At 35.8% G+C, this 25,326-nt stretch overlaps 1 protein-coding gene across 16 annotated transcripts in view; it reads left to right on the top strand.

The window, feature by feature from the left end:
- PAM (peptidylglycine alpha-amidating monooxygenase) overlaps nucleotides 1-25,326 on the top strand; it is a 174,924-nt gene that overhangs the window by 111,351 nt on the left and 38,247 nt on the right. For 8 of the 16 annotated variants that reach the window (XM_033179011.1, XM_033179014.1, XM_033179013.1 and 5 more), the window contains exons 14-15: nucleotides 8,171-8,491; nucleotides 24,179-24,308. In XM_033179011.1, coding sequence (XP_033034902.1) covers nucleotides 8,171-8,491; nucleotides 24,179-24,308 — 451 coding nt within the window. The remainder of the gene's footprint in view (nucleotides 1-8,170; nucleotides 8,492-24,178; nucleotides 24,309-25,326) is intronic. The other 8 variants (XM_033179016.1, XM_033179022.1, XM_033179021.1 and 5 more) reach the window with 1 other exon arrangement.

Below are 25,326 nucleotides of genomic sequence, written 5' to 3'. Positions count from 1 at the left end.
CAATTGTAAGCAGTTTATGGGAAGAGTTAAAGGCTGGGTATGGTAGCTAAAATTTATATTTCATTGATTTGTTCAAAATAGGGCATTCCTTTGATCCTCCAATAAAACACAAATAATTTTAGTAACATCTTCTTAACTAATTCCAAGCACTCTCTATGCCACTTTGCTGTTTTAAAGAAGGTACAGTGTTTGTTTGTATTCCTATTTACTAAAAATTTATTGATTTCTTACGATTTATGAGCACTTCACGAGTCTTTATTTATTGAACTCATCTATCAAACACAATTCTAAATACCCCCCCAGGCTCTGGGAAGCTGAATGAATGCTGTTTTGAATTGGTTTCCTAATAACAGAATAGGCAGATGTGAATGATCATTTATCACACAGTTAGGTTTTCCAATATAGATCTGTGTGCATGGTAGTTATGAAAACTATAATCTTCTATCTTCTCCTTTTTTATATATGTGTTGTTTTCTTACAAAGGAAGAAAAGTTGATTTCTGATTGCTTTTCAATCAAATGAGTTCTATAAGGGGAAGAAATAATAAAGTTCACTTCCTTTGTGATCCTTGAGCTGGTCACCATGGTCATGTGTTTTATTTCTCTAAGGCTAGAGAGTAAATGTTGTGGGATAGCAGTAAGTAAACAATCAATAAACCAAATTGACTTTAACCCGAAGGGAAAATCAGTTAAGACTAAGTCATAAAACAAAATATTAAATTCTAAAAAGAGATGCTTTTATTTTTCCATTCCTTATATCCCTCTCTTTAATCAGTTATGTTGCATGGCTCTAATCGTGTTAACTTGGTTACTTGGCATATTTTGTCAGTGGTTAAACTGCTGCTGAACATCCTATTTACTCTCCTTATATTATAGAAATCACAGAGCAATAAGCAGTAACAAGAGCTGGGTGTTTTAAGGTAATGAAGAACTAGTAATTTGTGTGGGAAATGGGAATTTATATTCTGGAAAGTTTTGAGAGGTACTTGATCATTTAAAAAAATAATAGCACCTGCCACATTAAGGTTTTACAATTTCTAAAAAATTAGATATTTATTTTTTTCTATCCAGTGATCTTAAAGCATTTTTTTTTTAAAAAAAAAAAACCTTCTTAGGACAATTTTTCAATGTATATTTCATATATTTTAGTTTTTCTCACCATATTCCTGAAAGTAAACCAAGGAAATTTCCATGCTGGGAGCAGGGAATAGTGAGTGGTCCTTAATAATAGAAAAATGTCCACTGATCCACAAAGTAGTTAGTGCAAGCACACAACTTACGAACTTTAAGTTTCATTGGTGGTGGTATTAGATTCCCATGTACTATGCTGCGTTCCTTTTCTCAACACATTAGCTGCTACTATACTTGTGTTTTCCATATACCAAACTCACTCAATTAAATTACTTAAAAGATCTAGATCATTTGGGTATTTTATAAGAATCAAAGGTTGAGGGAAGAAAATTTAAAAATGGGAAATTACTACAGCCTAAAGTCATCAAGGAAATATTTTTATCTCTACTAATGCAGATGCAAGAGTTGACATTTTTAACAAATTATTATTCATCCAAGAATTGCTTATTGAGTATCTGCTAGGATAGGGAAAGTACTAGTCTCTGGAACTATGACAATAAATAAGAAATGAGAAGGACTTTTTTATATAAAACTACATTTGTATCTTGTAATTTCTCCCTTCCCAGAGATAATTTAAATATACAGAAAGTATTTTTAGAACATCTTAAAGAATTTGGTCATACATGTAAGGTACATTTTTTCAAATCAAAGAAAACTAGTCTTTTTTTTTTTTTTTTTTGAGATGAAGTCTTGCAGTGTCGCCCAGGCTGGAGTGCTGTGGCACTATCTCAGCTCACTGCAACCTCCAGCTCCCAGGTTCAAGCAATTCTCCTGTCTCAGCCTCCTGAGTAGCTGGGATTACAGGTGCCCGCCACCACTCCCGGCAAATTTTTGCATTTTCAGTCGAGACGGGGTTTCGCCTTGTTGGCCAGGCTGATCTCGAACTCCTGACCTCAGAGTGATCTGCCTGTCTCAGCTTCCCAAAGTGCTGGGATTACAGGCATGAGCCACTGTGCCCAGCCAAAAACTAGTCATTTTTTAAGCTAGTTTTGTGCAAATCGCTATGGTATGTATGTATTGACCATTTTGCACATTTCTTGTATTACAGTATGGACAAGATAGACCAGGATATGACAAAGAGAAACCCAGTTAAAGAGTAAACCTAGCACTTGAGTTCAGAAGATGGTTAATTTAAAAAGAAAAACAATTAAGTATAGTAAGATTGATAAGTTTGAGGTGACTGTGTAGGAAAAAGTTTAATGACCAGTACAGAAAAGACAGGGGAACCTGAATCCAGTCTAGTGAGCAGTTTGGAGGGCAACTGTCAGTCAGGCCATCTCTTTCAAATTCCAGTTCAATTTCCTACCAGCTGTGCAGGTTAGTATTGTACCTTTAGTTTCTTCATATAAAACAAGGACAATAATAACTAATAGAGATTAAATGTATTAAACAGTATAAAGCATACAGCAAAGTGAATGGATCATGCTAAGCTCTCAAGAAATTTTAGCTGCTATTATTATTTTCTATAGTTTATATAGTTCTTAATATGTTAATGCTGTCAACAATTGGTAAGCAGCAAACATCTCCATTTTTCTAGGACTGTCCCAGTTAATGCCTGGTATATATATTAGTAACACCCCTTTCCTTTTAAAAAGTATTCTAGTTTGAGAAACAAACTATATGGTCACCTTAGCAGTGAGTCCCAGAACAGAAATAGAAAATAACACCTAGAATATACCAAAAGGATTATAAATCATTCTACTCTACAGACACATGCACACGTATGTTTATTGCAGCACTATTCACAATAACAAAGACTTGGAACCAACCCAAACGCCCATCAGTGATAGATTGGATTAAGAAAATGTGGCACATATACACCATGGAATACTATGCATCCATGAAAAAGGATGAGTTCATGTCCTTTGCAGGGACATGGATGAAGCTGGAAACCATCATTCTCAGCAAACTATCACAAGGACAGAAAACCAAACACCGCATGTTCTCACTCGTAAGTGGGAGGTGAACAATGAGAACACATGGGCACAGGGAGGGGAACGTCATACACCAGTGCTTATTGGCAGCTAGGTGGCTAGGGGAAGAATAGCATTCGGAGAAATACCTAATGTAGATGACGGGTTGATGGGTGCAGCAAACCACTATAGCACATGTGTACCTCTGTAACAAACCTGCACATTCTGCACATGCATCCCAGAAGTATAATTTTTTAAAAAATGCCACCAATCAAAGTTAGTCCAGTGGAAAAAGAAAGAAAGAAAAAAAGAAAATACCACCCAGAAATATATAGCTGGACAGAGCTACAGCAAAGGTAACTATGGAGATATAACCCAGGAATGTCCAAGGCGGGTAGGGTGCCATCAATCACTCATCAGTTCCGTAGAGGTAGAGCCACTTTTAATACCATCCTAGACAGATTTTGTCATCCAGAGCAGAGATGGGGGTCCTTTCTGAGGAAGCAGAAGAGTCTTTCACTATGACAATAAAAGGATAAGATTCCCAAATGAGTACTGGTGGTAAGGAGGAAAAAGTTGATGTTACAAATCAGCCTAGGTTGGACCTTTTGACTCACTTGTTAGAGAAAGAAGAGTACAGTTAGCTGATTTACTCAAAAGAGTGTCATCACTAAGAGGGATACTATAAAAAAGTTAAAATATGATGAGAAGATACAGAGCTCCATTTTAGACACTTTAAGTTCAAAATGCCTATGAGACAGACATCCAAGTGGGATTTTCCAGAAGACAGTTTTGTAACATCAGTTTGGTGTTAGGAGACCTCCAGGCTTGGTAGTCATGTGCCTAGAGGTGGTAGGTTAAGTTTTGTAAGTGACTGAGATCACTTAGTAGGAAGAGGCTTTAGCCAGGGGAAAAATGTGTCAGGGACAAGACTTCCCAAAACACCAGCCTTTTTTACATGGTGGACGGAAAAAAGAGGAAGCACAGATGATAGGTGGAGAAGACCTGTAAACAACAACATTATAAGGAAAGAGGTTCTGAAGGGAACTTTCAGCAGGGCTACAGGCTCCCAGTAGATCAAACTAAAGAGTCTATTAGCATTGGCAATTAGCATCCTTTACCTCTTGGAGAAGTCATACAGTTTTGAAATAGGAAGTGGAAAGAAATGCGTCCAATTTAGAGAGGGAAAAGGATGTAAGGAAGAATGAATCAGCAAGTAACCCTGCACCATCCAATATGGTAGACACTAGATGAAAATATTTATGTTTTGAATATAAATTAATTCAAAGTAAAAAATTAAAAATTAAGTTTCTCAGGTACACTAGCCATTTACAAAGTACTCAGCCCCATGTGTCCGTCTGGCAGCTATTAGGTTGGACAGTGCAGACATAGATTACATCCATTATCACAGAAAGTTCTTTTGGACAGTGTTGGAGCTTGTAAATGAAGAAAGAAGATGGAAAAGCCGGAAGGGTATGTTATGTCAGAGGAGGGTCTCTCCCCACCTCCACAACAACTCAAGCCCTAAGTGAGTGTATGTATAGCCTGTGAGTCAGATATGAGGTAAAGAAGTTGTATTTATTAATAGAAAAGAAAAGAGAGAAGACAGGAGAGGCTTTAGGGAGTGCTGGAGGAATGGCATTCAGAACAGTGGAGTAGAGAGACTTTTTCCAAAAATATGCTAAAAGACACGGAGAAAGTACAGATACAGCCTCCTTTGGCAAAGCCAGGAACCAATTAGCTGTAGTAGCCACAGTGACTTATTAAGAAAATAGAGGGCTAGAAACCTAAAAGGGTTTTTTGTTTGTTTGTTTTGAGACTGAGTCTCACTCTGTCTCCCAGGCTAGAGTGCAGTGGCACTATCTCGGCTCACTGGAACCTCTGCCTCTGGGGTTCAAGCAGTTCTCATGCGTCTGTCTCCTAAGTAGCTGGGATTGCAGGTGCCCGCCACCAACCTCGCTAATTTTTGTATTTTTAGTAGAGATGGGGTTTTACCATGTAGGCCAGGCTGGTCTCAAACTCCTGACCTCAAGTAATCCGCCTGCCTTGGCCTCCCAAAGTGCTGGGATTACAGGCATGAGCCACCACACCTGGCCCTAAAAGGGCGTTTTGTTTTCTGTTATGAAAATCCAGATGCTTGACCACGAAAAAGGAACTGATTTTTAAAATATTAGGTAAACCACAGGTTGAAGCAGATACATGTTGCAATTAGTTTGTTTTTTCAGTTAGTAATTATAATAGCTATAATATAGTGACACCTACTTTATGATTTGCACTGGACTGGGTATTTTAATATTAACTGCCTTCTTTAAATCTACAAAATAATTTCTAAAGGTTGTTGTCACTGTATTTATTAGGTTAAGTAGAATTTACTTAAAAGTACAAAGTAGAATTCACTTAGAGGCACAGAAATAGGGTTTGATGTGTATTTGAATTGAGGAGTTGCCTTTACAGGGAAAGACCAGAGTGCTATAGGTGCACCCAGCAGAGACCCCTGAGTTGAATTATCAAGGAAGGCTTTTTTGATGTGACACCTAAGATCTGAAAGTTGAGGAGCTAGTTTATTAGTGGGGAGGGAGTGGTCCAGGCAGAAGAAACAACATCTTCTTAGACTTGATATTCAAGGAAATGAAAAGCCAATATGAGTGGAACATAAACTGAAAAGAAAAAGGAAACGTTGAGAGATGACACAGGAGTCAGGACCACCAACTTGCTTTACTTATGTTCTACTCTGTTATATGCATTAGATATATTTTCTAAATAAATATCTTAATATGACTAAAAAATTGGTTGACATTTCAGGATTCCATATTATATCCAGTACACTAGAAGAGGAAAAAAATCTTTCCGATTTGTGCATAGGAATGTAAGAGCCATCTAGTGGTCTTTCTCTCTCATGTAAGGAGATGTTTGTAGAGATTCTGCTTTGAAACTTTGTTCTGGCAAGGCCTGTGCAACTGTGTGCAGCCAAGCCTGTTACATTATTTTAACAATTTTTGCTTTCCTAACCCAGTGACAATTTTAAATGATAAATTCACATGAACTGGAATGCCCTACCTTTGATATTTTATCACAGCTTTTAGATTCTCTCTTGCCAACCTGAATGACTGCATAGTTCTGAACCTGTCTTCCTCCATCAAGACTACCCTAAACACAGAGGTTGCGGTGAGCCATGATCACGCCACTGTACTCCAGCCTGAGTGAAAGAGAGAGACCCTGTCTCAATAACAATAATAGCTTAAACGTATGGATTCAAGTTTTTATTTAATTTAATTAATTTTTTTTTTTTTTTTTTTTTGAGACTGGGTCTGTCTCTGTCACTCAGGCTGGAGTACAGTGGCGTGATCATAGCTCACTGCAGCCTTGAACTCCTGAGCTCAAGCAGTCCTCCCACTTTAGCCTCCCAAGTGGTGAGGACTATAATTGAATGCCACAACACCCAGCTAATTTTTTTATTTCTTAAAGAGATGGGGTCTCACTCTGGTGCCCAGGCAGGTCTCGAACTCCTGGGCTCAAGCGATCCTCCTGCCTGGGCCTCCCACAGTGCTGGGATTACAAATGTAAGCCTCCACTCCCAGCCTCAAGTTTTTAAATAATGGCTTATCTCTCCCTGAAATACTCTTGTATTTTATTTCCTAAATAAGACGTTTCATTGTATAAGCATATGAAACTATTTATATGTAATGTGTGGTACATGAGAATTTAGCAGTAATGTACTGTATTAATTTTTCTTCTGTGAGGCAGAAAGCCACTGTGCCCTAATAGATTTGGTTGACTTACAATTTGCTTTGTTCATTTTACTGAGATTGGCCCTATTACTTGGTAATTATTTTCTGACTGAAGATTTCACCTGGGATAATCTGATTTCACTGGCAAGAATTGAAAACCTACTTTGAAACATTAAACCAAGGCTACTTATAAACATGACAGAATCTCTTAGCATCATTTTGAAAAGACTTCATCTCCCCTTGCACCACCTTCTTAATAATATATTCTTCAGTGAAATACATCATGGCTAAACCAGTTATCGTTTTCATTTCCTAATGGTCATGAAAAGAGATTTTATAAATGTTTTCTAATTGTGCTGTAAATGTAATTAAAATGTAAGCAACAGGACTCCATAGTCATAAGTAATTTCTTCATTGGCAGCACTTAGTATAGGATGAGGAAAAGGAAGAATTGGTGGTTGCCCTTGGGTTTGGTGTAGGAGAGCAGATTTGTGTTTTCATTGAGAATATGTTTACCATTCACACAGTTGATATAAATGAATTAGAAGTCATCGTGGGAATGATGAGGGTTAAAATACTTCATGAACTTTCTGTAGTCATATTTTGTATATATGATAATATTTTATAAATAATTTGCTTTCATGGAATTGGCGTCCCATACCCAAGTTTACTCCTTAATACAGGAAGGCATAAAATACATTTTAGTGATGAATCACCCTAATTATATCAGTTTATTAAAATATTTTCCTTTGTTTGAAGCTGATTTAAAAGTATTCTTTGCTCAAAAAATTATTTTTCTCACTTGCTCATTTTTTGGTTTAAGAGGAGCAACTAGAGTTACTTACAGTAGCACTGCTAACAAAATAATAATAAAATTTAGGTTCCCCAATTGTCAAATGGATACATATTTACTTGTGTTTTACAGGAAATGTATATTTCCTGCTCAAGAAATGTATATTTCGTTTCCTATGGCTTACACTTTAATAGGTTTTTTAAGACAACTGCAAAGAGTTTCTTGTGCAGGTAGCAGTTATCTAATGTAGCTATTGATGATATTTTATTTTAGAAATTTGATGAGCTCTTAATTTCCATATCAATTAAACTATACTGTGCAAACCATTTATTGAAATGTGCCATGCAATTACATAAGCATTATTTTTTCCTACTAATATGTCAATAGATGTTATAACATAAAGAAATAGATGATATATGAAATAAAGTATTTCACTGGTCTAGGAATTTTTCTTTTTTTTCCCCCTCCTATACTTAAAAGTCTGAGTGCAAACTTCTCTCTTAGTTATTATGAGAAATGAGTAGATATTTTTTAAAGCACCAAATTTTGTAAATTTTGCAATCTTATCTACCCTCCACACCCTTATCTCTTCTCTTTTTTCCACAGGTGATTTCTATTCACTACTTTCCAAGCTGCTAGGAGAAAGGGAAGATGTTGTTCATGTGCACAAATATAATCCTACAGAAAAGGCAGAATCAGAGTCAGACCTGGTAGCTGAGATTGCAAATGTAGTTCAAAAAAAGGATCTTGGTCGGTCTGATGCCAGAGAGGGTGCAGAACATGAGAGGGGTAATGCTATTCTTGTCAGAGACAGAATTCACAAATTCCACAGACTAGTATCTACCTTGAGGCCACCAGAGAGCAGAGTTTCCTCATTACAGCAGCCCCTACCTGGTGAAGGCACCTGGGAACCAGAACACACAGGAGGTGCGTGTAGGGTTTCTTTTAAGCAATAAAGTGTGAAATGCTACACTCCACGTTAGCAAAACCTGAAGGGAATAAGAATTAATGGGTGAAAAAATTCATCAATGAAAAGGACTTATTACCATTAGAAAAAATATTACTCAGATTTGGGCTATCAGATACCACCTTTGAAGATTTTTTTTTGTTTCGGTTTTGATCTATTACTGCATAAATTTAGTGTCTGTTCTATTGGTGAGCCAGAACTACAAGGACCAAAAAATATTTGGAGCATTTGGGGAAATGCGGCATATGAAATTCAGGATAAAAATTCTTACAACTGAATATTTTTCATTTTGCTCAATGGAAATACATTGAAAATTCAAAACCTGATATGTAAAGTCCCAGTGTAAGAAATGCTCATATACTATCTCCTTGTAAGGTAATAAAATTCCTCTCAAAGGAATCTTACACTTTCAACATTCTCATCCAGTTGACTTGTAAAATATAACCATTTTATGATTTTGATTTCTTAAGTTTCATTATTGATTACAATCTTAATTGGAAAGTTGAGTATTTCTGAAGGGACCTCTAGTAAATCCATAACTATCAGATTTATCTTTATTTTTATCCCAAATAGGCTTCCATAAGTAGAGGATAATACCTTATTCCCTTCAGGTTTCCATACCAGCAAGCTATGGATGCCTCATCTTTGTCTTTAATTGTGTTGTGGCCTCTGTGATGTTGATTGTGCTTCATGTTACTTGCTAATGTGGAAAGCCAGATAATACAGCATGTGGAGATAATCTCAAAAAAGTAACGGATATGCGTGCATGGCAGCTGTCCATGTGTGGGTTGGAATGGCACAGGCTGCCAGCTTGATGTTTTCAAATTCAGCTTTATAGGAAGCCATAAATTATTTAACTCCCAGCTGATTTTTATTTATAATTGAAAAAAAATAATATGCAGTGCCTTTTGCTCACATGAGAATTTCAAAACATAGTCCATTGGTACTGGCGTAATGGTTTCTGTGAGATGTTAACTGGAACCTGGATTTTTAACTTTTTGTGTTTAAACAGGATCAGCCCTGCTGTAGCTCATTCTGGATTTGTCGAATAAAACTGTATTTCTCACGAGGTGGTCCCTGGACCTCCTTGCCTCAGAATCACCTAGGGCGTGTAAGAAAAATTTAGACCCCTGAATCCTATCGAAGAACAACTGAATCAGCATCTCTGAGTATGATGCCTAGAAATTTACAGTTTATCATGCCCCTATCCATTTCAAAACACACAGGAATGTCTGCCTGAACTTATATTTTAAGGACAGTGAATTGTAACCCAGACAACATGGAAATATAAAAGGGAAAAGAGCCTCTTTGGTAGGAATACAATTGTGTTCATGTGTGAAATGTGAGTTGCAGCATACTTTATTTATTCCATGATTTGTCTTTGTTATTCTTGGATTTGAAATGATATCTTGGTCATTTGTAGGCATCAAGAGTGTCAAGGTCACAGTCAGAATTTGACTTAAGATATCGCATTTCTGAAACTTTCAGAAACTTTCAGTTTTTCCACGAAATAAGCCCTTAAAATACCCAAGTGCATATACTTAGCAAATATCCTCATACTTTCCAAAGTGGTCAAATGGTAGTGCTCAAGAGAAAAATGCTTCTCTAGGATCTGTTTAGGGAAATTTCCTTCCTGTGAATGTCACTGAAGTGAATAACAATGAGCCATAGAAACATACAGCACAACTGCAAATTAAGAAAGGAACATGTATTTCCTTTCTAAAATGATTTGATGTAATTTCACTACGCTAATTACGAAAACTTTTAAAAAATAAAATGCAAAACAAAAACATATTTAGGTAAGCTATTTCTAAAAGGCTTTTTCTTAATTCTCTTTCACCATTTACTGCAATGCAGTATAATATCTAACTTTAATTGATGCTGTTTCATTCCTTTGGGTAAGCCAGAGGAAAACCTATCCTCAGGAAGCTTCCATTTTGCAAAAAAATAAAGTAGGAAGTCATTAGCATATAGGGCCCTAATAAAACTTATTAGCAATCTCATTAATGTCTAGTCCTCAGGGTATAGTCAAAGAGAAGAAATTTGATATATAATCTTCCATTGTTTTTTTCATACCCTTTCTTTACTCCAGGCAAAGCTGAGAATGAGCCTAATGGTCTGGAGGAATTAACTGTTTCCCTAAGTGCCTAATTTGCAATAAGGAATTATATTTGTTGCAAAGAAGAAAGTAATTTTTATATGAGATTATTATAAAAACAAAAATGTCAGGCTGGTCTGTCGCTTAATATTATAGCTCATATTTATTTCAGATATCTTTAACATCTGTTGTTAATTTTCAAATAAGAAGCTGAAGCCAGAAGTTAATCTATTTGAATGAGGTCACAGATCTAAATCTAAAACTTGGACTTTATTATTTCCAGTGTACATCTTCCAGTTTCTTACATTTCAATACAATTGTGCTCAAAGAGATGCTAATGTGCTTGCCCAGTTCAGATAAACTATCCAGGAACACTGGACCCTCACTGCTTAGAAGATGGAGATTTCTATTCAGAACCCTGTTCTGATGTCCCCAGTTGTTGACACCAGCATAATCTAATACAATGGTGTTTTCTGTGGCAGTATTTTAGATTTCATCAGTTTGTCTATATGCTGGAACTGTAATATGCTGATGAAGCCCATCCAGTTGACCTGAGGGTTCAAGGGTGAAATTAACAGATTAGCTCAAAAATCTGGTTGTGACTATATGGCAGGCCTAGGAACACCTGAGGGTTTCAAAAACATACTATTTTCTGAACCTTTAGTTTGGTCAGGATTCCACTTGATTTCCACCCTGGCATCTGCCTTTAAAACTGGGTTCTCCACCTCAGTATGGTCTGGATATCAGTGGTCACCAAGCTACATGAAGAACACAATAGAATGATATCTGCTGACTTTGCACAGCTGAGAAAGTCCTTATCATTCCCCAGAACAAGATAGTTAAGTACTGTGTCTTACTGTATCTCTAGGACTACAAATAACTGCGAATAGCATTTTTTCAGGTTTTATCTTCATGATTTTTGGTGAAGATGTGAAAACTCTAGACAATTGTGAAAACACCATTAGCGACAGAAACTTCCTGGACAAGTTCAGATAGACTAGACCAGAAGTTTTCAAACTGTTGTTTGAAAGGACACCCATCAAGTAGGAGGTAATAATCACAGGCTTCCCAACACACACATGCGCACGCGTGTACGCATGCATACACACACACACACACACACACACACACAAACACACAATACAGCTTCCCCAAAAGCAGTTCTGTATTTGGCCAAAATCAAATTTAGAAACTACTTCGTGGAGACAGTATAATGTAGAATATTATAGGTCCAGGTACCCGACTGCATGGTGGCTTTGAATTCCAGCTATACAGTTTTCTATGTGGTCTCTACGCAAGTATTAAAAAAAAAAATCTGGGCTTTAGTTTTCTCATCTATAAAATGAGGATTATAATAGTATATTCCTCACAGAGTTCAAGTGAAGGTCAAATGATATTATTATACATGCAAAGTGCTTTGAACAGTGTCAGCATGCAGAAAGCATTTAACACTGTTATGGTACATTAACACTTGTGACTATTACTGCTACCATTACTGTCATGTTATGTTTGAGATTTTTAAAAATGAAATACCAAAGTATAAATATTGATTACTTGATCTTAAGGAGCATTTGTGAGACAGAGAATTTTCTTGCAGTATGCAGGAAAGCAGCAAAATTTGACACTTTAAGCTGATAAGTTGAGAAAAAAGTGACTTGGCAGTGTTGTATCACAAAGGGAGCTTGTGACTCTTCAAACGTGTGATCACTTACATTGATCTACCTTGGTGTTTGCATGTGATATATGACATACAGTGTGAAAATGCTAACCTCAATAAACTAAGAAGCAGATGCACTTCTTTTTAAACTTGGTATAGTTTAGTTTCTATCATTAATAGTTTAGATAGAGATAGCATTAATAGAGTAGAAACAAAATCTTAGGTATCTTTATTCTATTTGCCCTCTGGAAACTAGACTCATTGAACATTTAAAAAGTAGAACTAGCTATTCTAGTGGCAGATTTGATTGGACTACCATATACTTGCGTGTGGAAGCCTGATTCAGTATGTATTACAAACCTCTGGATGTGAGAAAATATACCTGCATTTGTGTGACAATTCTGATCAGATAAGAGGATTCAGAAGGTGTTCAGTTATTCTTATGATACATTTAGTGTTTTCTTCATTTCTATGAACAACTTTTACTTAATTTCAGAGTCCATTCTTATATTTCAGTCATAGTCTTCTAGGTTCAAGTCTTGCAGAATTTTTAGGGTAAAATAAACCATTCAGTTGGCTGAATTTTCATCTCTGGGGGGAGGAGAATGGTTAAAAAAAAAAAAAACACATATACATTGCACTTACTTTGAGCCAAGCTTAGTGTTTTAGATGCATTGATTCATTAGAAAGGAAGAAAGTGATGAAAGGTTAAGTCACATGTCCAAAATGCCACAGCTCAAGAAACCAAGATGCAAAGCCAGGCAGACTTGCTCCCACGTCTTGCTTCTTAATCACTCTGTTATTCTGCATCTCTCTCACACACACACATACACACAAACACCCTAGATATACAAATAGGAAGAGGGTTTCAAAAACATACTATTTTCTGAAGCTTTAGTTCCAGTCATCTAATTATCTCAGGCTACAATTGTAATAACTGTAGGTATTATAGGTATATCGATAGGTCATGCTTTCTTGGTCAGTATTCAGCCAGTTTTACCAAGATTAAAATCTCATTTGCAATTAAAGCAACTTTAAAAAGGAAAAGAATTCTGCTAATGTTTTTGAGCCCCTATTTATATGGTAAATCTCTTCCTCACTTCACTCCCATTAAATGAAACATTATAATTAATTCTTGTTTTCTTTCTTACTTTGGTATAAATATTTCTGCAATAGTTTTAGTTAATTATAGTTATTGCTGGCACTTCTGATGAATAACAATCCCTGGCCAAAATAAGTCTTCCTTTTCTCAAAAGATGAAAATTTACAAGTACGGAAAAACCAAGCACCACACTTTGTTGTTGTTGAAGTCTTCTAGTGATTTTTTTCAGTCCTATTTCTTAAAATTAAATGTGAAGAGCCTTTTTACACTGAAATTAATTCATAGTTCTGAGTTTGAAATTACATTTTTTCCTCAACTTTAGCTCTGTTAGTCTTTGTGTAACACAGATAAATGAATGCCCTTTCAAATACTTACTAATAATTTCATGTGAATACAACAGTGATCACTAATATTAATCTCTTTCTGGAAAAGTGCAATCTATTATCCTTTTTCATGATTATTTGATGCAATTTCAATAGCTATATTTAATTGTTTTCTAAAAGTAGTAACTTCTTTTTCTGAATATATGGCAGGATATGCGGCTGTACATTAACCTTTATAATAAATGCAAGGATTCTTTGTAGAATGATATATTTTATTTATCATTAAAAAGTGTTATATGTCACTGGAAAAAATATTTTAAGATTTCAAGGTTTCTTTCAACTTTTTAATCATCTCTAAGAAACAAAAACAAATTTGTATCAAAGCTACTAGGATCAATAGCTAATGTGTATTTACCTTATTTTTCTAAAAGTATTGTTTCTAGTAATATGTTCTCAACTTCAGATTTTAAAAACAAGCAATCAAGCTTGAAATAATTTTATCATTTGCTATCTGAATTTAAAGCAACTGACAGAGTTGGGAATGACTTGCCCAAGATCATGGGTAAGAAATTAGTATTTAATTTTTAGGCTAACACTGTAAATCTGTAGCATTAACTAGTCATGTATTGAATCATTTCTTAAATAATAACTAAAAGAAATCTGAACTAGAATTTTTAACTTCTCTATCCTCAAAAGTGTTTAAGGTAGAACTCAAATATATTTTATCATATAATTTCTTTAATAAGGATTTGAAATTGTCCTTAATTGGGGATTAGAAACTATCCCTCAAATTGAGGCCTAAAGTCTGGCTCAAGGCTGAAGTTCTTTTCCTGTCAAATGAGACAGTTATATGGAATAATTCAGATACAGTTCTAGCATTCTCTGATTCTCATGTCATGATGAGCAGGAATTGGAATAATAATCAGTATTAATTCCACCTACATACACACTAGTCCTACATCACTGCCTTTATTCTTGATCATTTAACATATAGGGAATAGCCTTTAACTACCTGATAATTAAAAATATGGGGACACTGGAAGCAAAAACATTAATTAACTTAGCTAATATTCACAGAAAAAAAGATGAACTCAGTTTTTCTTTAACTATCCTAGAATTTCTGGTTAATAAAGAGACTCAGATCCTGAAAGTTTTGAACACTTGGCTAAGTAATATAAGTGTGCAAAGACAATTTAAAATAAAACTAACAACAATGGAATATAATTTTTCCAAACAATCAGTACTAAAAGAATCAGGTTACTCATGGTGTTAGACTTCATACATTTTTTTACACATCATTTTTACTGTTTGGAAAATTCACTGAAGGTGTATATTTTTATAAATACGTTCTAGATATTTACATTAATTTTCCTTCTTTAACATTTCCAACCTACAAGGATTCCTAATATGTGACAAATGAGTGTTTTTGTAATTGGTGAAGATAGGCTCAAAACAACCTATGCGTCCATATTTTTTTGCAGACTTCCAAGCACCTACCAGTTTAAGGGCATATGATAACTGAGATCGTTCATAGCCAGATTAAAGTTCTTTAAACAGTATTTCCAATATTTTATGAAATTCATATTTGACCCCAAAATAATGCAATTTTTAGACGTTGCATATTTTCTGTCAGAATAGTAACTCTGCATCTTCATGAGCACTTAGCTCCCAGTACCTAGTTGGTAGACCGCTGAATAGAAAGGTTCCAGAAGCCGTTATATATGTTTATTGTCTTTATTGATAGTAATTAGCCAATTAGCATTTTCATTGAGTACTCTCATAGTATCTTCAGCATTCTGCTATGGGTGAAAAGTTAGTACAGATGAATTATAAGGTTATAGGGGAATTTGAATGCTCGTTGATACCATAAACAAGCAGAAACTAAAACACAGACTTTAATGCATTTATCAGGCCATACAGTAAGTAGGCCAGGCGCTGTGTGACAGTTGGTGACAAAACCGTGAATAAGGGATGATCCTTGCCCTTGAAGAATTCTGTTTAGTTGTAGTGCTTCTGAGTTCTGAGAACGTGACGAAAGCCATTAAATATCTGCATTGTCATGAGCTTTGAGTTTCCTTTGGAACCCATCTAGAAGCTTCAGGAGTGGTAAATGAGTGCAGAATTATGACAACTAAATGAGAGGAGAATGAATGAAGTGCAGTCTGAGATTCAAGCAACTTTAAAATCATTTTAAACATTTGACAGGGGAATGACTTATCCATTTAATCTTGTTTAGAATGACTAAATCCATTAGATTTAGTCATTTCTAAATCTAATGCCTCTACTCTATTTCCAGAGTTCACTTTCAAAAATACAGCATTAATCATGTCACCCCATATTTTAAATTTCCCATGGGCATACAGCATCAGAGAGCCTAAGGACAGTTCCTCCCCTCCCAGCACTGCCCCTGCCAGTGCCTGCTCACATCATTGAGAACTGGGAATCAACTCAGTCTGCCAGAGTCCAGACACATTGTCCAGAGATCTGAGGATTCACCCACCCCGTCTACCACCGCTGGTGTCTGTGCACTTCTCCCAGGGTTCTAAGGATGGGTCTTTCGAGCCTGCCATCACCACTGCTGCCAGCACCCACCTGCATGAGCCACGTGGGGCCTGAGGACTGGTCCTTCCAGCCCATTACCACCACGCTGGTGTACGTATGTACCAGTGGGGATCTAAGGATAGGTTCAGTGCTGATACTGCCTTCACTGATGCCATGCATGCCACCCCTGGGCCCAAGGACCTAACTGCCCACCCAGCCCACCACTGCCACTGCCAGAACCTGAGTAAGCTGCCTGGACCTGCTACCACTGATACCTGCATACACTACCCAGGGGCTTAAAGCCTGTCATGTTCAACTCACTGTTGCTGCCAGTGGGGCCCAAGGATCAACCCATCTTGTGTCCCTGTCCTCTGCAAAGGCTCACCTTAGATTCTACTAAAAACTGCAGCCTAAGCTGCTGAGGAACTCAGAGACACCACTGATGCTGATTATAGCCAAAGAAGTCATACAGATACTACTGTGTCCACTTAGAATTAAAACCAACCACCCTATTCAACCAACACTATAGTTCATCTATAAAGAAAAATATCTTTTCTTATGAAACCCAATCAATAAAATTGTAAGAAGCAGCTGTCATACCACATATAGAGGTATCAATGTAAGGACACAAGAAACATGAGAAGGAAACATACCTCTAATGGAACACAATAATTCTCTAGCAACAGACTCAACAAAAAAGAAATCTATGAAATTCCTGAAACAGAATTCAACATAATGATATTAAGGAAGCTCAGTAAAATAGAAGACAACAGAGATAAACAATACAAATAATTCAGAAAAACAGTTTATGGTCTGAATGAGAAATTTGACAAAGAGATATTATAAAAAAGAGTCAAACAGAAATCCTGGAACTGAATAATTTAATCAAATGAAATAAAAAGTACAGGTGAAAGCTTCAACAATAGACTAGATCAAGCAGAAGGAAGGATTTCTGAATATGAAGACATCTTTTAAAATAACCCGGTAAGGCCAAGCATGGTGGCTCATGCCTGTAATCCCACAGTTTGGGAGGCTGAGGCTGGTAGATCACTTGAGGCTAGCAGTTTGAGACTAGACTGGCCAACATGGTGAAACCCCATGTCTACTAAAAATACAAAAAATAAATAAAAATAGCCAGACGGGGTAGTGTATGCCTATAATTCCAGCTACTCAGGAGACTGAGGCATAAGAATCACTTGAACCTAGGAGGAGGAGTTTGCAGTGAGCCAAGATAGCACCACTGCACTCCATCCTAGATGACAGAGTGAGACTGTCTCAAAAAAAAAAAAAGTTAAGAAAAACTATTTAAAAAATTAGAAAGCCTACATAATATGATATATAGGACACGTAAACTGACCAAATATTCTAATTTTTATTGTTCTAGAAGGTGTTGAGATGGACAAAGGTATAGAAAACCTATTTAATGAAATAACAGTTGAAAATTTCCCATTTTGGATGAGATATAGATATCCAGATACAGGAATCCCAGTGTTCCCCAAACAGCTTCAACATAAAGGGTCTTCTCCAAGACACATTATAGTAGAATTTTCAAAAGTTAAAAACAAGATTAAATTCTAAAAGCATCAAGGGTAAAGCATCAAGTTACAAATAAGGAAACCCCCTTCGGACTAACAGCAACTTTCTCAGCTTAAACCTTACAGATCAGGAGACAGTATAAATTGATATATTCAAAGTGTTAAAAGCAAAAAACAATTCATCCAAGAATACTATTCCCAGCAAAGTTTTCCCAGACAAGCAAAACTTGAGGGAATTCATTAGCATTAGAACATCTCTACAATAAATGTTTAAGGAAGTCCAGATTTTACCTCTATAAGCAAAACAACAGTAGCTACCATCACAAAAACACAAGAATGAAATTTAGTGGCAGAGCAAACACACAAATGAGAAAGAGAAAGGACTCAAGTGTTGCCACTGCAAAAAAACATCAAACCACAATGATAAACAATAAGAAAGAAAGGGAAAAAAAGGCTATACAAAACAATCAGAAAACAATTAATGAAATGACAAAAATCCTCACCTACCAATAATAACCTTGAATGTAAATGGATTAAATTTCTCACTTAAAATATATAGACAGCCTTACTGAATAGAAATACATAACCCAACTATTTCCTGCTCATAAAAACTCACTTCACCTGTAAAGACGCATAAAGACTGAAAGTGAAAGGATGGTAAAATATATTCCATGGGAATGAAAAACAAAAACAAGCACGAGTAACTATAGTTGTATCAGGTAAAATAGACTTTAAGAATAGTAAAAAACAACAACAATGAAGATGATCATTATATAATGACAAAGGGATCAATTCAGCAAGAGGATATACCAATTCTAAATATATATGCATATGCATCACTGGAGCACAGAGGCATATAAAGGAAATATTATTTGACCTAAAGGGTGAGATAGACTCCAACACAGTAATGGTTGGGGACCTCAACCATTGTCAGCATCGGACAGATCATGTAGACAGAAAATAAACATTGGATTGAAACTGCGCTTTAGACCAAATTGGCCTAACAGACATTTACAGAACAGTTTATCTAACAGCTGTAGAATGCACATTCTTTTTAACAGCACATGTAACATTCTCCAGGATAGACCATGTGTTCGGCCATAAAACAAGTCTCAACAAAATTTTAAAAATAGAAATTATATAAAGTCTCTTCTTAGACCACAAAGGAAAAAACTAGAAGTCAATAACAAGAAGAACTTTGGAAGCTGTATAAATACATGGAAAGTAAACAACATGCTTATGACCAACTTTTGGCTCAATGAAGAAATTAGGAAGGAAATAAAAAGAATTGAAACAAACAAAAATGGAAACACAAAGTACCAAAACCTATGGAATATAGCAAAAGCAGTGCGAAGAGGGAAGTTTATAGTGGTAAATGCCGACATCAAAAAGTAGAAGAATGTCAAACAATTTAACAATGCACTTCAAAGAACTAGGAAAGCAAGAACAAACCCAAAATTAGTAAAAGGAAAGAAATAGATCAGAGCAGAACTAAATAGAGACTAAAAAAATACAAAGGTAAATGAAAAAAAAAAGTGGCATTTTGAAAGATAAACAAAAACTAGCTAGACTAACCAAGAAAAAGAGGGAAGATTCAAATAAATAAAATCAGAAATGAAAAAGATGACATAGCAACAAATACCACAGAAATATAAAGAATCATTAGAGATATTATGATTTCTGTATGAAAACTGTATTAGCATACAGTTTTCAACAATTGTATGCTAATACATTAGAAAACCCAGAGGAAACGAATAAATTCCTGGATACATAAAACCCACCAAGCTTGAACTATAAAGAAATAGAAAACCAAACACACCAATAACAGTTAATGAGATTGAATCAATAAAAAAAAAAAAATCTCCCATCAAAGAAAAGCCCAGGACCAGATGGTACTGCTGAATTATACCAAAATTATAAAGAACTAATATCATTTTTTTCAAACTATTCCAAAATATGGAAGAAGAGGAAATTCTTCCTAATTTATTCTATGAAACCAGCATTATCTTGATATCAAAACCAGATAAGGATACAGTGAAAAAAGAAAAGAGCAAGCCAGTATCTCTGATGAACATAAATACAAAATCCTCAACTATCAAACCAACTTCAGAAACACATCAAAGAGATAATACATCATGAGCAAGTGAAATTTATTGCTGGGATATTAGGATGGTTCAGCATCAATAAATGTGATATAGCACATCAGCAGAATGAAGGACAAAAACCATATGATCATATCAATAGATGCAGAAAAAGCATTTGCTAAAATTCTATTTTTCTTCATGATAAAAACTCAATAATTTATGCATAGAAGGAATATACTTCTATGTAATGAAGTCTCTATACAGCAAACCCACAGCTGGCATCATACTGAGTGGAGATAAGAGGAGAGTCTTTCCTTTAAGAACTAAATAAGACAAGGATGCCCACTTTGACCATTCTTATTCCACATAGTACTAGAAGTTCTAACCAGAGCAGTCAGGCAAGAAAAAGAAATAAAAAGCACCCAAATCAGAAAAGAGGAAGTCAGGTTAGTCAGTCTTTGCAGATGACATGATCTTATATAGAGAAAAACCTTAAGACTTCACCAAGAAAAGTCTTAGAACTTATAAAGTAATTCAGTAAAGTTTCAAGACACAAAATCTCAACTTATGAAAATCAGTAGCATTTTTATACACCAATAATGAACTAGCTGAAAAGTAAATCAAGAAAGCAGTCTTATTTACAATAGCTTAAAAAATACTGATGAATAAATTTAACCAAGGAGATGAAAGATCTCTGCAAGAAAAACTACAAAACACTGATGAAAGAAATTGAAGATGACACCAAAAAAATGGAAAGATTCCTGCTCATGGACTGAAAAAAAATCATATTGTTAAAGTGACAATACTACCTGATATGGTTTGGCTGTGTTCCCACCCAAATCTCATCTTGAATTGTAGCTCCCACAATTCCCATGTGTCATGGGAGGGACCCAGTGGGACATAATTGAATCATGGGGTCACTTTCCCCCATACTGTTCTCTGGGTAGTGAATAAGTCTCAGGAGATCTCAGGGTTTTATAAGGGGAAACCCCTTTTGCTTGGCTTGCATTCTTTCTTGTCTGCCACCATGTAAGACATGCCTTTCATCTTTCACCATGATTGTGAGACCTCCCCAGCCACGTGGAACTGTAAGTCTATTAAACCTCTTTTTCTTTATAAATTACCCAGTCTCAGGTATGTCTGTATCAGCAGTGTGAAAACATTAATACAATCTACAGATTTAATGCAATCATTATACCAATGACATTTTTCACAAAGGAAAGGAAGTCAGTCAAAGGGATAACTGTGCCCCCATGTTTACTGCAATACTATTTACAGTAGCCAAGATATGGAATCAACCTAAGACTATATCAACAGATGAATGGATAAAGAGAAGGTGATGTGTGTACACAATGGAATACTATTCAGCCATAAAAGAATGGAATCCTGTCATTTGCAGCAACATGTATGAAACTGGAGGTCATTATGTTAAGTGAAATAAGCTAAAAACAGACAAATAGTATATTCTTATTCATATGTGGAAGCTTCAAAAGTTGATCTCATGGAGGTAGAGAATAGAATAATAGTTATCAGAGCCTGGGAAAGATTCAGGGGGATGGAGACAAGTTGGTTAATGGGTACCAACATGTAGAGAGATGAAATAGCTTTTAGTGTTTGATAGCACAGCAGGGTAAATACAGTTAACAACAATATATTGTCTATTTCAAAATAGCTAGAAGAGAAGATATGAAATGTTTCCAACCCAAAAAATGATGTGTTCAAGGTGATATATATATTCTAAATACCCTGATTTGATCATGCTTGTATCAAAATATCACATGTACCCTATAAATATGTACAATTATTTTGTACCAATAAAACATATTTCTAAACCTTCAGTGGCTCCCAATTGCCGGTAGCAGAAGTTTGCACTTGTTCTCCCTTTTATGACAAGCAAGGGTGACAGATGATAGATACTGTTCATCTGAGCAGCTCCATTCACATCCACTTCTATGCCTAGGATTATTTGCAAATTCAGGCATACCAGTTGTCATTCTGCCCACCTTCGCTCCAAAAGGTGTATCACAATACACATGAGTGACAATGACATTTTCATATGCTCTAAAATATTTCCAAAGCAAATTATTCCCTGACTCTGTGCTTTACTGCTGCTAATAAAGTACTTGTAATGTACCTCAAAATTTTCAGTAGAGGTCAAGACACTACACACTATATGATCATTGTTAAATCCAGGCTCTTTATGTGGTATCAGTACATTTTCCAGTCTAAACCAGATCTCAGGGTCAGCTAATCCATTCCCCAGCCCCCCATTCCACCCAGCATACACATGTATTCTTTCCTGATTATTTTTAAAAATCTTAAAAACACATTTTGCAATTACAAACATCCTCACTTTTATTCTTTTTAACCAAAATGTTATCTGCCCACTTCTACACTTGATGAATTCCACCTTACCTTTAAGTGCAAACACAAATGTTTGTTCCCATGGGAAACCTTTTAAGTAGACCTTAATCCTACCCTATCCCAGCCCTAGCCTTGGGAAGGATTCTGGGCCCTCTCCTATATTCCCATACTACTTTGTGTCATAAGTATTGAGTTCCTGGGTTTTTAAAACATTTTATTCTGTCATATTCCTATCCTATTATAGCCTTATTATATTCGTTTATTTACTAAGACCAAAAACCACGTTTTATTCCTTTGCATTCCCAGATTCTACCATAGTACCTTACACAGAAAATACACTCAGGAAATAGTCGTTGAAAATGCTTAAGCAAAAAAAAGAAAAAAAAAAGGAAAGAAAGAAGATGCTTCAGCAAAGGTTGAACTAATCTGGGCATCCTACTGTTCTATGTTTTGTTAATTTTTATTAAAGAAAAAATCAAAGTACAAAGTTTAAAATATTTTGAGTGAAAAGATACTTTTTCTTTTCTGTAGTTGACAGAATTATTTTGAAGTGCTTGTTCTCACAGAAGCATCCTCTCAAGTTTTCATAGCTGATCATATAAGCTTTGAGCTTCTCTTTCTCCCCCCAGTCTTTAATGTCTGCCTTTGAGGATTTCACTGCATGTTGCCATATCCTTCAGAGAGTGGCAAGGAGGACTGAGACTGAAATTGCTGCTTTTCTTCTCAGAATCTTTGTTAAAGCATTTGGGAGGGAAAGCAATGTCAGTGCTGATATAATAGCTTTCACAGTGATCTTCATAACTCTATATCCTCAATTAGTACAGATATATACATTATCCCCCTTTATCCATGGGCATGTTTATAAAAGGGATTAACACAAATGAGGCTGGCTGTGGTGGCTCACACCTATAATCCCCACGCTTTGGGAGGCTGAGGCAGGAGAATCACTTGAGCCCAGGAATTGGAGACCATCCTAGGCAACACAGTGAGATGCCGTCTCTGGAATAAATTGTCTTTTTCAATTAACTGGGCATAGTAGTGCACACGTATTGTCCCACCTACTCAGGAGACCGAGGTGGGAGGATTGCTTGAGCTCAGCAGATTGAGGCTGTAGTGAGCTGTGACCATGCCACTGCATTCCAGCCTTGGTGACAGAGTGAGACCCTGTCTCAAAACACCCACACATGCAAACCCAGATATTCTCTGAAGATAAATATATTCTGATCAGAAATAAGAATAATTTGGAAATCATTCATTCACAGAGTTTCTGTCATTTTTTTTCTTCTCTCATTTTAGGAAACCAAATGTGGGAACAGTGAAAGAGTCCTATTGTTAGAGGGTCACTGAAGTTAGGAGAATGAGATTGATATCTTAGTTCTGTGTAACAAGGAATCATCAATGAATGGTTTGTTATGGGGGCTATTTTATATTGAATATCCAGAATTTACTCAGGAGATGATAGATTAGACAGACAGACAGACAGACAGATAGATAGATAGATAGATAGATGAATGAGGGAAAGGGACAGAGGAACACAGAGTGCCAGGCTTATTGCCCATTCTTCCTATTTATTTAAAACATTTAAAAGCTTTGTATTAAAATGTTATGTTGTCGTATTTTCCAAAGAGAGTAAAGAAAGAATCTTGTTGAGAAGAAGGCCATCTCAAATATACCCTTTAATGACTTGAGTTAGCTGGCTTTACAGGCATCTTGTCAAAAGGAAAAGAAAACAGTCCTAATCCAAGTTCCCAGTCACTTCATTTCATCGCTCAGAAAGTTACTTGGAATGTGCATGTGGTATAATTTATGTAGAGCACGGCTTGTCTTTTTTATTTCTTTGCACCTAGTGATGTTATTGCATGAGCTTCTTGTAACTATTGTGAATCCTCACGAGGCAATTCGACCTTTCCTTTTTACACTAAATGTGTGGATATATCTTTTAGATTTCCACATGGAAGAGGCACTGGATTGGCCTGGAATATACTTGTTGCCAGGCCAGGTTTCTGGGGTGGCTCTAGACCCTAAGAATAACCTGGTGATTTTCCACAGAGGTGACCATGTCTGGGATGGAAAGTAAGTAATATTTTTTCTTCAATAAGCAAATGAAAATAAAAATAGTGTGCATAATTTTTTTCATTAACCTAAGAATAATGGTGAGAGAACTATAAAGGTTTTTCAGAATTTGATTTTATGGCAAAATGTATTTGTCCTTTTAACATCTGACTGTAGTAAGTAGCAGAAAGGAAGTCTTGTGTGCTTTAAAACAAAGTAGTTTCACAAAATAGTTTATGGAAAGAAGACAGTAGCAATCTGTGATTCTACCCACTTACCATTTTGCTCCCTCCTGTTATCTGTCTATAACATTAAAGATAGTTAAGTCAGTACCTTAGTGAAAATGTTCAAGACTTCAAGGAGAGTGCTCATGATAAGTGATCAATTAAGAAAGGTTGCTGGTTGACTATAATAACACCCTTTTGTTATTTTCATGTCCTGGGTGCAGAACTATGCCAAGACCTTTGTCCTGGACAGTGTGGTTGGGGCAGTTTGGCTAGTACATGTGAAGAAATAGTAACTTGGCCTTCAGGTTTTAATATAGACTAATTTTATTACTCAGATTTGCTCTTTTCATGAGCATCAAAGACTTAAGAATAACTCTAGAACTGCCTATTACTCCTGCTTTATCCTCTGGATTTTCCTTTCCTACCTTCTTAGAGGGATTTTTAGTAAAAACGTCAAACAGTTATTGAGTGTGTCCTCTGAGTTACCATCATTATTCAGGTTTTACAGATGTAGAAACCAAAAGAAGTTAAGTACTACTATGCCCAAATTAGCAAGTGGCAAAACCAGGCTTCAGTTGCTTCCCATCTAACTCCAGAGTTGGCCCACTTAGCCACTTAACAATACTGCTTTTAATAGAATTGTAAGCATGTTCATGATTGTATTTTTAAAAGCTTGCCCCACAAATTAAAATAAAAGGTTATTTTAATTATTTTAAGGAATGAATATCCATTTATTCATTTATTTCAATACAAATTTACATAGGGAGATAAATTTTAAAATCTTTTATCAATTAAATCTAATATATCTTCTC

This window comes from Trachypithecus francoisi, unplaced genomic scaffold, assembly GCF_009764315.1.
Source record: "Trachypithecus francoisi isolate TF-2019V2 unplaced genomic scaffold, Tfra_2.0 Lachesis_group2, whole genome shotgun sequence".
Classification (NCBI taxonomy): domain Eukaryota; kingdom Metazoa; phylum Chordata; class Mammalia; order Primates; family Cercopithecidae; genus Trachypithecus; species Trachypithecus francoisi.
The sequence above is the reverse complement of the archived record's forward strand: the minus strand, read 5'-3'. Positions and strand labels throughout refer to the sequence as shown.